The 13,167-nt window shown below is 32.0% G+C and overlaps 1 protein-coding gene across 1 annotated transcript in view; it reads left to right on the top strand.

Annotated features, from left to right (window-relative positions):
• Positions 1 to 8,987, top strand: part of LOC136983907 (GTP-binding nuclear protein Ran) — a 29,964-nt gene extending 20,977 nt beyond the window's left edge. The window contains exons 3-7 of the mRNA XM_067280797.1: positions 2,385 to 2,469; positions 2,905 to 3,030; positions 3,105 to 3,292; positions 7,924 to 8,094; positions 8,359 to 8,987. Of these exons, the coding sequence (XP_067136898.1) occupies positions 2,385 to 2,469; positions 2,905 to 3,030; positions 3,105 to 3,292; positions 7,924 to 8,094; positions 8,359 to 8,406 (618 nt within the window). The 3' untranslated portion in view covers positions 8,407 to 8,987. The remainder of the gene's footprint in view (positions 1 to 2,384; positions 2,470 to 2,904; positions 3,031 to 3,104; positions 3,293 to 7,923; positions 8,095 to 8,358) is intronic.
• The last annotated feature ends 4,180 nt before the right edge of the window (positions 8,988 to 13,167 follow it).

Here is a 13,167-nt window from a genome sequence, read left to right as displayed (position 1 = left end):
TTTTTTCACCATGGAAACAATGCAGCCTTCTTGTCTTGCCCTCAAAAATCTTTTGTTTTATATGATCAGAAAACATTGAAGAAAAATGAACTGCCAGGTGTTTTATAACGCAGCACACCAGAAACCTTAAAATATCTCCTCAAAGAAACTTTAATAAAAGTTAGAATTGGATAATTTTTATTAATTTTCCTGGAGATATTTTAAGGTTTTCTAGTGTTAAAATTGTTACTTGATTTAGCAATATTAATTTGAAGTGCTTAAAACAATTTTTAAAACAAATGCTGTAATGTTAGCTAAATTTTATATTATTTAACTGAATTATTTCCTAAAATCCATTGACCTAATATAAGCTAATTAAATATTGATGAGTTTAGTTTCATTTATAATGTTTGAATCATCATGTTTTTTGATTCAGTACTGAGGCAAGTTTATGCCTTTGACAGGTTCTAACCTACAGGTAGAACACAACTTTTCATTTCACAGGTTCCTCTAGACATGATAATTTGTGGGAAAAATTTGAGTCAAGCCATATATTCCAGCTTTCACAAATTTGTCGTAGGTTTTGCTCTTTTCAGATTTTACTGTGTATTTTAAAATTCTTTTATGTAGAAAATATTTCAGGTTTGTATCTAAACTATGACACCCTCATTTTGGATATCAAATGTACAAATATTGCAGATAGTGACAGAAATAAATAAAATTATACTTTGTTTAAAAGGTTCTGGTTAAAAGCCATTGCTAATGAGTGTACTGTACATTGGATGTACCATTATTTATGACATGAAGATAAAAGAGAATCAACTTTGACAGTTTACCAGCCAAATAGACGGTGATTTGGGAAAATGAAAAGTGAAAGGGTGAGAAAAAACTTAATGTGACCCTTTACAAATGGTTCATACAGCAATGCAGTAATGACTTACCTATTATTGGCCTAATAATCAAAGTAAAAGCAGTGTTGTTTAACCTATTCCCTGGTATTCTCGACATATCTCTAGTCGCGACCTAATGACCTTGACCTGTGGACCTGAGATCTTGTTTTAGCATCGGAACATTTTTGAAACTAGATGTCGCTAGTCGTTATAATTTTTTTTGTTTTTACATTTATTAATATATTTCAGTAGTTAGTTTTAATATAAAAATTGTATCTGTTTTGTTTGTGCAGAAAATAAAAAAAAATTGGACGATGCGGTTATTTTTTCAAAAATGTGTAACTTTCATTAGGCTTGACATCAACAAAAATTCAACATGGCGTGACATGCAACAGAGAAAAATTTCAAAATGGGTAGGTTAACAAAGAACTTGGTGACAGTAAACTGTTTACAGCAAGGATTCCCAACCCTTTTAAGAAAAAATTTTTTTTTTTTTTTGGTTGATGGTCTTCAGTGTTATATACTGCTCTGGGGAACCTGGGATTGAATCCGGACAGGTCAAAAAATTCACAGGAATTTTTCGGTGGTGGTCTGTCCAGATATGTCGGGCCTTGACCCTCACCACCCGGCTGCCCCATAATGGGCTTGTTATAAGAGGCCCTCTTAGTGCCTATAAGGCAGAAAGAGTTACAAAAAAAAAAGTATTATATACGTTATATATTATACAGTATTTTATATTATATATAAATATATATGCAATAGTCTCCTACATAATTTAAATTCATATTCCTACATTTACTTCAAAGCAAAAAATTTTTTAATTAATATAATGATATGTTTTCATTATCAGATAGATATTTTTGTTACATAAGCCTATTACAGAGCAGAATACCAAATTGAGTATAGAACACAAAGTTTTAAATGACTGAGATTTGGGCGTGTGTCCTGTGCAGAGAGTATATATCATAAAGGGAAAAACATTATTAATCAAAATATTTTTATTAATAACAAACTTTAGAGCATACATGAAGTTAAGGGTGTGGGGAACTTGGTTCAAACTATAGTAAATTACTTCATGATCACATAAATGATTTAAATTTCATATTAAATAAGTTAAAAGTTTTTAAAACGCCAGTATAAAAAAATTTAATAAGTTCAGAGGTCAGAATGAACTGGCTCTTACATATTTTGGCTGGAGCCCAAGAAAATAAAATTTATCATCTGTAATACACAAAATTAAGTATGGACAGCATTAAAATTAATCATATTTACATTGGCAGTATCTTAAAATTTTAAGTATTCAAAACAGTAGAGAAGTAGTTTTATTTATCTGGTTATGTTTGAGACTTCTGTTCTGTTGGAAAGTGCAAGTACTTTTTAAAAATAACACTCAAAATTAAATTTGTATTCATTGTGGGAAAAATATCTAATTTCAGTATTTTATTATCAGTGAAGAGGTACCATTTTCAAAATAAAACATATTGCTTTTCTTTCTAAAAATAAATTTATTTACAGTGTGTTTTAGTTGGTGATGGTGGAACAGGAAAAACCACATTCGTAAAGAGACATTTAACTGGTGAATTTGAAAAGAAATATGTAGGTAAGCTATATTTTTAATATTTTATGAAATAGGAATATTTTTAATATTAGATCAATTTTGATGTATTATGACAAATTATATAGTAATTTTTGACTACTACTTTTTGATTAGTAGTTATCAAATATGGCAATAATATGTTTTGTAATGATAGTCATTAAAAATTCATTAATAAGACAGCATTGATTTACATTTATCCTAGTGATATTTTCTAGTCTGATATTTTTATATTGATAAATCTCAAAAATGCACCAGATGAAACATTAAGTTTACATTTAAAAGAAAACGACAAATAATCAAATTAATGCTGGTGTTGGAGAGAGAAATTTTAAATGTCATCAATTGCATTTAAAATTCATTGTTTTTATGAACCTTTAGAAAAATCTGTTAAGAATACAGAATAATTTTATATATCAAGATTATCTTGAATTTTTACAGCTACTTTGGGTGTTGAAGTTCATCCGCTGGTATTTCATACAAATCGTGGTGCAATTAGATTTAACGTATGGGATACAGCTGGTCAGGAGAAGTTTGGAGGTCTCAGAGATGGATATTATATCCAAGGTAATTTTGACGTTTGGTAGTTTAAAACGCTATTGAATGTTTTTAAATATACATTATTTAAATTATTATTTTAGGGCAGTGTGCTGTTATAATGTTTGATGTTACTTCAAGAGTAACTTACAAGAACGTTCCAAACTGGCATAGAGATTTGGTCCGCGTTTGTGAAAATATTCCAATTGTTCTTTGTGGAAACAAAGTTGATATCAAGGACAGAAAAGTAAAGGCAAAATCTATTGTTTTTCACAGGAAGAAGAACTTGCAGGTAGTTATAAATTTTTAATTTAATAATTAGTTAATGACAAATAAATACACATGTATATTAATAATAATTTATAGCAGTTAGCAGTGTTTTTCAACCACTTGTGCCAGGATCAGTGAATCAAATATACTTTCATGGACAACTGATTATGGGTGAAATTTTAAAACAGTGATCCAGAGTTACTGTACATAATAAAGTATGTATAGTGACTCTAGATGAGCATACATAAATATAATAAGCATAATTCAGTGCCACACATAAATAACATAAAATTATCTATAATTTTACCAGTGTGTTGAGAAAAAGGTTGAAAAACACTGATCTATAGCATTGACACTTTATCAAAAACTTTAAATTCAATTTTACTTTTGTATTCAAGTATCTGTTTATTAATTTTTCTTTTTGTTAAATTTTAATGAAACATTATTCATTTAAAAATTTTAAATCAAAGCTTTTCAGGTAACACAATATATGTTGTAATGTCATACAATGAAGAAACCTTTTAAAAATTAGTATACACAAAAAATATTGATTTTAAGTTTATCCATTCGATTACTTAAAAATTTCTTTTTTGAGTGAAAAATATCAAAATAGATAATTTCAATATATGGCTCTCCTGGAATCCAAATTCTTGTTAGAAATTTTCTAAATGCCTATTAATTGTTTATTTTTGGGTAATTAAAATTTGTAATGGTTAATATGTTAAAATTGTGAATTGATATGCGAGTAGGTGTTTTTCACTGTTTTAATGTCACATGGGAAAATTGGTTAGGGTTAAATTCTGTGTTTGGTTATATTATGTTTTGGAATGGAGAAAATTATGAGGTTAAACCTTGTTAAAATGCATTCAGTGCATTTTCATTGGATTTGGAAATGCTTTGTACCTTGTCCTTAAACATTTCAAGTCAAATGATATGTTTAAAAAGAATATGAAAAGGAATGTTGCCTTTAAGTATTGGTAAATAATAAACTCTGTGTGTGTGTATATATATATATAATTAAAAGCAAAATGTTCCATCCCCACCAACTCTGAAACTGATACTTTACAAAGAAGCAGTGTGTAAGTAGGTCACACTGGGTCACCTGTAGGATCTACAATTTGTTCCTCAAAACGACCAGCCATTAACTTCCTATGTGGACTCAGCATGAATTCATGGAAAGTTAACAAAAGGGGAAGGAAGATCTGCTATTCGTTTGCTCCCATAGCAACTATTCTTTAAGTTTGATTTTTGAATAATCTTTTTGTTTTTACAGAATACAGATTTAGTTAGCGTGTGGCACTTCATTGGGAAATTCTTCGAGTCAAGGTCATTTTGGGTTAGGAACAAGAAATTGATCTAAAGAAGATTGTCTTACTCTTTTAATCAAAATTTTTCTCAAATGCAGTAGCGTATCGTCGTTTTTTATTGCCACTATCAATTTTCTCTTTATTGGGTGCCATATTGATTAAATATATAAATCACAAAACTGAAAAAAGTTTAGCACAAACACTCAAAAAAGTAATGCTTAACTCACACATGCCTAATAGCAACTAATATTTGACACAAAAAACTGTTACGTTCGTTATCTGAGACGAAATTTTTGCATAATAAAAGTTCATTAACTGAGGTTCCACTGTATTATTTTAAATAATTTTTATCTGTATACATATTAAGCAAAATGCTCTGTTATTGCCACACACAAATAACACAAATTTAAAAATTGATCTGATTTTAATTCTGATTTCAGTTTAAAGGCCAGAGTTTCAATTATTATTTTATTATTTTTAGTTTTAATTAGTTTTTGGTTAATTTCTTTAGTATTAATTTAGTTTTAGTTTTTATAATTATTTAATTAATTTTGCCTACATTTTTTTAAACTCTTAATTAATTTTTAAAAATTGTAATGAAGAGTTTTTTTTTCTTTTGCAACATAACTATAGAAATTGTTTGGGTTGTTCAGACAAAAGATGTCACATTTATTTTAATTTTCTTAATAGTCTCATTAATTTTTATTTTATAAATTTGCTTGCTTTTTAAAATTTTATTTTTAAGCAACTTAACATTTATTGAACTTTTGGGCTACCTAGTATTAAGTTTAATTGGTAAGTATAATAAACTTCCCAAAGCCCAATGCATTGATACTAAACCAAACAATATATGTAATAAATTGGGCTATTTTGCTGCTATTAATAATTAGATACTGTATTAGAGGTAGACATTGGATGCCATCTCATCTAAATTAATAATTATAATTTATTAAATAATTAGGACAGTCTGGAATAAAAGAAGAACTAGCCCAGAGTGGGATTTGATCCCACAACCTCTGCCTACCGTGCAGTGCACTGCCAGTTATGCCACCTGGACCTATGAGCAATTCTTCACTTCCATTTGAACCTAGATATAACCATTCACAGTGCCAGCTGGGAATGACAATTACATCCACAGCCTTAGTATTACTCCACTATGGCACTCAGTTGTCTGTCACTTTACCCGACATAGTATACGTATATAAATACAGTGGATGATCGGTTAACGAACATAATCCGTTCCAAGACTGTTCGCTAACTGATTATCGATTTACCATTGGTTTTTATGGGAATTTGATTAATTTGTTCTGGAGACCCCAAAAAATAAAAAAAATATATACTTTCTTACTGTGTTTATTTATATGTAATAGTAAAAATACATATATACAGTGTTGCATTTAGTCATGTTTTTTCCGTTTGTGGAGGTTAAAGAATCTGGCTAATGTCAATTGCTTTTCTCTCTTCTTCAGAATTTTTCAGAATTAATTAATGAGATCCCTGAGCCTATTAACTTCAACCTAGTTTGGATGCCATTCTAAGACAATGTTCTGACATCTTCCCACTTCTTTAAAAGATGTTTAATAGCAGATAGACATTAATTCTCTTTTTCAGATGAAAACATATCTCGTCGAGTTTCTTGGTGTTCTTGGAGTTCTTGGCGTCAGATCCATTTCAGGTTCCATTGAACATTGAAGAGCTCATAGCTCTTCAATGTTCTTTATTTCTCAAATGCGATTTTTGTTACCCTTTTAGCTGCTTGAGTCTTCTTGATAATACAGTATCTTTCTTAGATAAGATTGAACTGTGGTTTACTGTAAACCTGTTCAAGCCATACTGCCCAGCAACATCAGACATCTTCTGCCTACTGTCTACCTTTGCTATTATACTCTCACCTTTCGGAAATAAAAACCGATGCAAAACTTAATGAGTGCCTGCCTGACAGTCTCGTGAATACTGTAAAAGAATTGTTCGTCAGAAAAATAAAAGGCTGGAATTACAAGGGAGGGTTTTTCAAACTTTGGAGGAATACTATCCGATCAGTATATACTGGGGTGAGTGTCAATGTTGACATCTCCTGAGCTCCAAAGAGTTACGAATTGTTGCCAGAAGACAAGGGAAAACCAATCAATATTCATTATTTTATGTCACTTCTTCTTGTGTTTATTCTGTGAGGTGTTTGTTAACCGATCACCTGTATAATAAACCTCCTGAAGCCTGATTCATTTATTTAAATGTCTGGAAGCAAAGAATTGCTCAGAGGGCTGGATGGCATACTGCACAGTAAGTGGAAGTTGTGCATTCAAATTCCACTCCAGGCTAGTTCTTTTATTCCACACTGTCCTAATTATTTAATAAATTATAATTATTAATTTAGATTAGATGGCACCCAATGTCTACCTGTAATATCAAATTACTTGATATCTAATTATTAATAATGGCAAAATAATAGTCCTATTTATTATGGCGATCATTTGGTTTAGTATAATTGGTAAAGTTGGTAAATATTAAGTATAAATTTCTATTCAGCAACAATAGTGGCTGAAAATGCAAATATCATTTTAATAATGAATATTTGCATTTACATTTAGCCAGATATTAATTCAGTTACATAGTACCAAAAAATTCTTATTGTTTTTTGGTTTCCAATTACTGTCACAGTTGATTTTATATATACATAACAAGATGACTTTTATTAGAACTTTAAAACACATCTCAAAGCCCGACGAGTTAATATAATAATCCAACGATCCAGAAAGTTCTAAATTATTTATAAAATTATTAATTCAGGTAAGAGATGGTGCCTAAGGCTTGCCTCTAGTACCAAATTTATTTGTATTAATTATTTGATTATAGCCATATTACAGCCCAAATATTTAGGCAATCATTGGATTATTTTATGATAATTGTAATATTTTATATAAACACTTGTAGGTAAAAATCTTTTTCAGTGTTTTTTCCTGAAATATATTTAATTCCCTATTTGTCAGATATTGTGTATTTAAATGTGTGGTTTTAGAGCATAAATATAATAATTATATTGAATCCAATTTACAGTGTGAAAATTGTTTATAAACTTGTATTTTTGATTGTTTGATACTCAATTTTCAATTTACAATTTCAGTTAAAATTAAGGTAAATACTGATTCTTTCTAACTAGTAAACTTATTAATGACAAAAAATGTATATTTTTTTTGTATAACTTTATCGGTATATCTTTAAAATGTATGAAAGTTTATGAAAATTATCCAAAAAATACATTCTTGGATGATTAAAAATAACTCCAACAACTTCAAAATGTGCATGAATTACTAGCTTTAAAGATCCTAATATTCTGTTTTTATTTCAGTATTACGACATTAGTGCCAAGAGTAATTATAATTTTGAAAAGCCATTCTTATGGTTAGCCAGGAAACTGATTGGAGATCCAAATCTCGAATTTGTCGCCATGCCAGCTCTAGCACCACCAGAAGTAACTATGGATCCAGAATGGAAGGCCAAGCTCGAAAATGAAATGAAGGTAATTTAACAAACAGAAGATAGTTTGTTTTTGCTTCTGAAATATTTTACGGTTGACTACACTATATACATGATTTTGAGTTCCATAAGTATAGTGTTATAGGTATAGTCAACTACAAAATACCATATGGCATTCACGGAAATTGGCACACGAGCAGAACGAGTGGGCCAAACTTCCATTCTTGCCATAATCGTTTATATTATAAACTAATTGCATAATATACTATAATGGAAATAACTTTTTTTTTTACTTTTGTCGTTGCAGGATGCTTACAACACACCCTTACCAGACGAAGACGACGACGAGCTTTAGTATGTACGAAACGTGATATCCAACCAAATTTGTTCTTCGTATACAGACTGCTAAAGATTTGCACTATTTTAAGTTAACTCACTCTTCATGTACAGGATTATTCTCTGTTCTGTAAATTGTAAACTGTGCAAGTATGAAAGATGAAACGTATGAGAAGTTAAAATGGGAATTTCATTTGTGACTGATCTCAAGCATTCTGAATAGACATTTCATATTCATTAATTTTTTTTAATATAGCATTAAAGAAAAATTAATATCAGGTTTAAAAATAAAGACGTTTCTGCCTACAAATGTATCCTTTCTGTACGTAACGACGTAAATAGAACGGTATGTATCGAACGTGCCCAAACACAGGCGAGATTTATCAAATTAGTCCCATCCGAAACAGTATTGAAAAGTTCGGCCGCACTCGGTTAATTATTTTTTATCAAAATAAAGCAAATGAATTTGAAGCGTGTTGGATATTGTCTGTTTGCTGCAAATCTTTTTGAGTTTATACTTTAAATGCAGTTAGTGTAATTGATACAATGATGCTGTAAAAGTGAATTTGTATGAAATGAAAAGTGTTTTTCAAAATGCAATATTTTCTTTCATGTTTCCCCATTTATTATTCATTTACAGTAAAAGCCGAAACCCGTTTAAAAGGATTACTTTTATCTGATGATTTACCGAATTAGGTGTCAAAAACGCGCACGAAAATCCTAGCATTAAACGAGATTAGTAGAAACTTCTGCATTAAGTTCTTACCACTTTGCAATTGAAATCAAAAATTGTATCTATATTTAAACGTTGACTTTAAATCATTTGTCATTTAAAATCAACGTTTTATATATGTTCTATAGTTGGCCACGTGGTTAAATCGTTGGATGAAAAATCCGTTTGTTTCATTTCGTATGGATCCCATCCAATAAAATAAGCTTTCTCTCTGCATTTTATCAAATCGGTTGCAAAGCCTGGTAAAATTCCTTTCTTTCACGTTGACAAAATAGTGATCAAGCAAAGTAACGTGAAATCAGCAACCAATATGGCGGACGATTGTTTCGTTGGTGGAGCGATGACGTTATATCACGTGACTACCCCCCTCTATAACGCCGATTGGACAACTAGTAGGGCAATTTCACTGTCAATGTTGGATAAATCAATAAATTTAAATTATAAGGTGGTCAATTATTTTGAAAATCGTTATTTTTCAATTAGTAATTCACCAGAATTTCGAGAGAGACTAACGTTACTCAGTGACGCATTTCGCTTCGATCTGTAGTAAATCTCACTTTAAACGAAAAAAAATTTGCCATTCGTTTATCAATAATCATAAAAGCTTTTAATTATTGTGGACTATATCCCTTGGGTACTAATAGGGCCTTTTCTCCCTGCTCCACAATTGGGAACGAGTGCTGAGGAATGGGCTGGACATAGCCATTTGATTTCGGCTTCACGGAGCGGCATGTCCAAAATATTACAGTAGAACCTGGAGGTAACTTCGATGCTGGACAACCGAAATTTCGGATAAAATGGATGACTAAGGTCATTGGCCTGTAAGTAATACGTACAGTACAGTAGTCTCTTACCTTTTATCATCTATTACAAGAAAAATTTGTAATAAAAAGGTGTTTACGTCTCGGATATTACAGAACCTCGGTTAATAGGGGTTCTATCGTATTCAGTTTTCTTACGGATCGTGCAATTTACTAGACACCAAAAGAAAATAAGACTGTGTTGAAGACCTGAAAACGTTATGAAAGGAAGTTTTTCATAATTTTCTCAAAGCTTGTTTTACTTGTAAAATCATCGTCGTGCTCAAATCAATGGCCTGTGTCCGAGAAGTTAAGGTGGTGGTACTGCTCTGGAGAACCTTGAATCGAATCCAGACCAGTGGCGTAGCGTGGGTGTCGGCCACCCGGGGCGGAGGAAAATTTCGCCGCCTCATTTAGGTGTCTCAATTCAAAAGACTAAAATATACAGTAATTCTAAAGGACTTTCCGGCAAAGAACAATCATCGTTATTATGTATTGTATATTATGAAATTCTGTCGCCCCCACTACGCTACGCCACTGATCTGATCCAGACGGGTCGAAAAACCCATGAATATTTTCGGATCATCCGGTTATGTTGGGTCTCAGTCCTTCACTATCCAATCGCTCCAATAATAGGATTGTTAAAAAGGACTCTTAGTAAATTCCTATTTTCTTAGTATTCCTGGGCACTAACTTTAACTTGTGTACATAAACGATGACTGTACGAAACGTTCTCATTAAAGAGAAGGTTCCAAGAGGCAGGTTTACGTAGATCAATTAGGCTTATAAAAAACAAAAAATATTGAATTTTAAAGGAGTACATTGAATTGGAAAACACAGTCTACAAGAGAAATCCGGAATGATTAAAAGAAATCAACGGCAGTGAGGCTAACGGACCGAAAAAGAATACCCTGAAAAGGAAGTATTGCAGAAAGATAGGGTGGATTTTAAAGGAACAGTTGGAGCCACCATATATTCTTTGGGGCCAGATTGAGGTACCAAAAAATGTAGAGAACGTGTTAAAGAATGGACCCTGTTATGTTCCAAACGACAAGAGAAATTGGGAAACTACAATGGCCGAAATGGAAAGAGGGATGTTGAAGTCTTAATGAAGTTGAAAGGGATTATTTTTGATAGAAGATGGTACTCAGAAAAAAGGGAAAACACAATGTAGAGGGTAAGGAGAGGTTAATAATTATATTAGGCAATATACAAACGGCAGTGTACTTACAACCCACGCTTGCGCCAGCATATACCAGCATGGTCAAATGATCCGCTTAGGTACAAGATATCAGCGTTTAAGGCGCTTATAAAAGGGCCTTCTTGTATTGATCCAACGTACAAGATCGACTTAGATTAGCAGAATTAAGGTGGCAAAATGTTTAGGATACAGAACAACAACAATCGAAGGATTGGTCAGCAGTTACAGACAACATGGAAGCAGACGGGATAATAGGGAAGATAGGATCAACAAGTTCAAAACACAAAAACGGTATATAAAAGAGCGCCAAACATATACAGATTGTTAAGGAAAGATGAAGTGAGAAAGCAGGGGTCTACAAAATTCCTTTTGAAAATCAGCAGTTAGGAGTGAAAAAAGATTGTTGGAGTCAATAGAAGAAATTTAGTAACACGTATAAGAGAGGACAAGTACGACGTGAATAGAGGACATAATAAAACCGTTTTGGCACCCATCGAACAAACAGAAGGAACGGGTATAAAGTGGGATGAAGCGAGAATAGTTAAGGCGATTCATTCTCTGACGATTGCGTTAGGTATAGAAAAAAATAGATATATATAAGAGTAAAGTGAACAACAAGTGCTTAAATACAAAAGACGCTAATGCTCTCCCAACAACCTGGAAATAAATAATAGAAAAAAAAAATGAGAGTTAAAAACCAGTAAAAGATTATGGCAGTTATGCATTAGCTGGTTTAATGTATTTTCGTTATAGTTTCGGCAAAACCTTTTATTAAATCATCGCATTTAATTTTTCACGTATTTCGTGCTCAGTAGATTAAAGTGTCAGATTTGCTAATCGTTCCTGTGACGTTGATGTCCGTAAATTATTTTTAATTAGTTTTAATTTAAAAAAACTTCGTTCTGTGTTGCCGTTGAAATCGAAATTAATGATAATATTCTTAAACAAATGGACAGATTTGAAAGAGTCATGCATATTTCTCAGCATGTTCAAGCACTGTACTGGTGTTGCATTTTCACCATTAATACAGATCAAACATAAAATTTAACTTCTTCGTATAAATCGGCTCCATTTAGATTATGATTATCGTGCCTTAATTTTAGATCTAAATCCGTGCGAAACTTTTTAATGAAACTTATATATTGATTCTTCTATCCCCTGTTTCTTTTAAACTGTGTTTCGGCAATTGCGATTCTACTAACCGCGCATTTTAGTTGTATTCTGAATAGGCAATCTCTCTCTCTCTCTCTCTCTCTCTCCCACGTTAGCTAGGTATGGATTATATAGTGCGATGGTAAAGGGTCTTCGCCCCTAAGTGGCTGGGCTGATTTGCCGACGTCATGATTTACTTTGTATCTTTGGACGCGCCAAGTCATTATTTCGTTCCTGGAAGCGCCTGTCGTTTCCAAGTCCAGTGCGGACGGATTTTAAATCGCACTGTGTTATCAGAGTGTCTACTAAATCTTCGAACCGTAAGATTTGTGTCGATTTTTGTTTATTTCTTTATAGGCAGATAATGGTTTTGAGTAAAGCCCCTTAAGGAAAAAATTGCGGAAAACGTATTTAGAGAAATTTTCCCTTTTCGTACCACAAAACCAGTGCAGAAAATCGTGTCTAACTTTCCTTTTACGCAATAGGGAAAAGGACTTTCTTGCACCGATAGCAATCAAGTATAGATTTACGTCATCACCACTGCATAATAAAGAGTTTCGAAAGAATATAGTATTTGAAGTAAAAGAGCAATCGGAATTTTATGCAATCGTCTATAGAAGAGATTCCATCCATCGACACGCAGACATGCCAACTAAATGCTACAATAACGTTTTCCCCCATCTCGGCCGTGACGTCATTACAATAATATCCGATTGCGTAAATTCTTTTCCGGATCTGACGAGGACACGATGTATATTTCGCACAGAACCACTATAGAATTACTTTTCTGTATTCTTTTTCCGCATTACTTTTTCTTGCGCAAGAGCGGTCTTAAGAAGAAACGCATGGAAATTATTCTAATCGTAAACACCAGAAATCAGCGACAAGTCGCCA

The sequence above is a fragment of the Centruroides vittatus genome, unplaced genomic scaffold (genome assembly GCF_030686945.1).
Source record: "Centruroides vittatus isolate TY-2023 unplaced genomic scaffold, ASM3068694v2 contig_891, whole genome shotgun sequence".
Taxonomy (NCBI): Eukaryota; Metazoa; Arthropoda; class Arachnida; order Scorpiones; family Buthidae; genus Centruroides; species Centruroides vittatus.
This window is presented reverse-complemented; position numbering and strand designations above follow the sequence as displayed.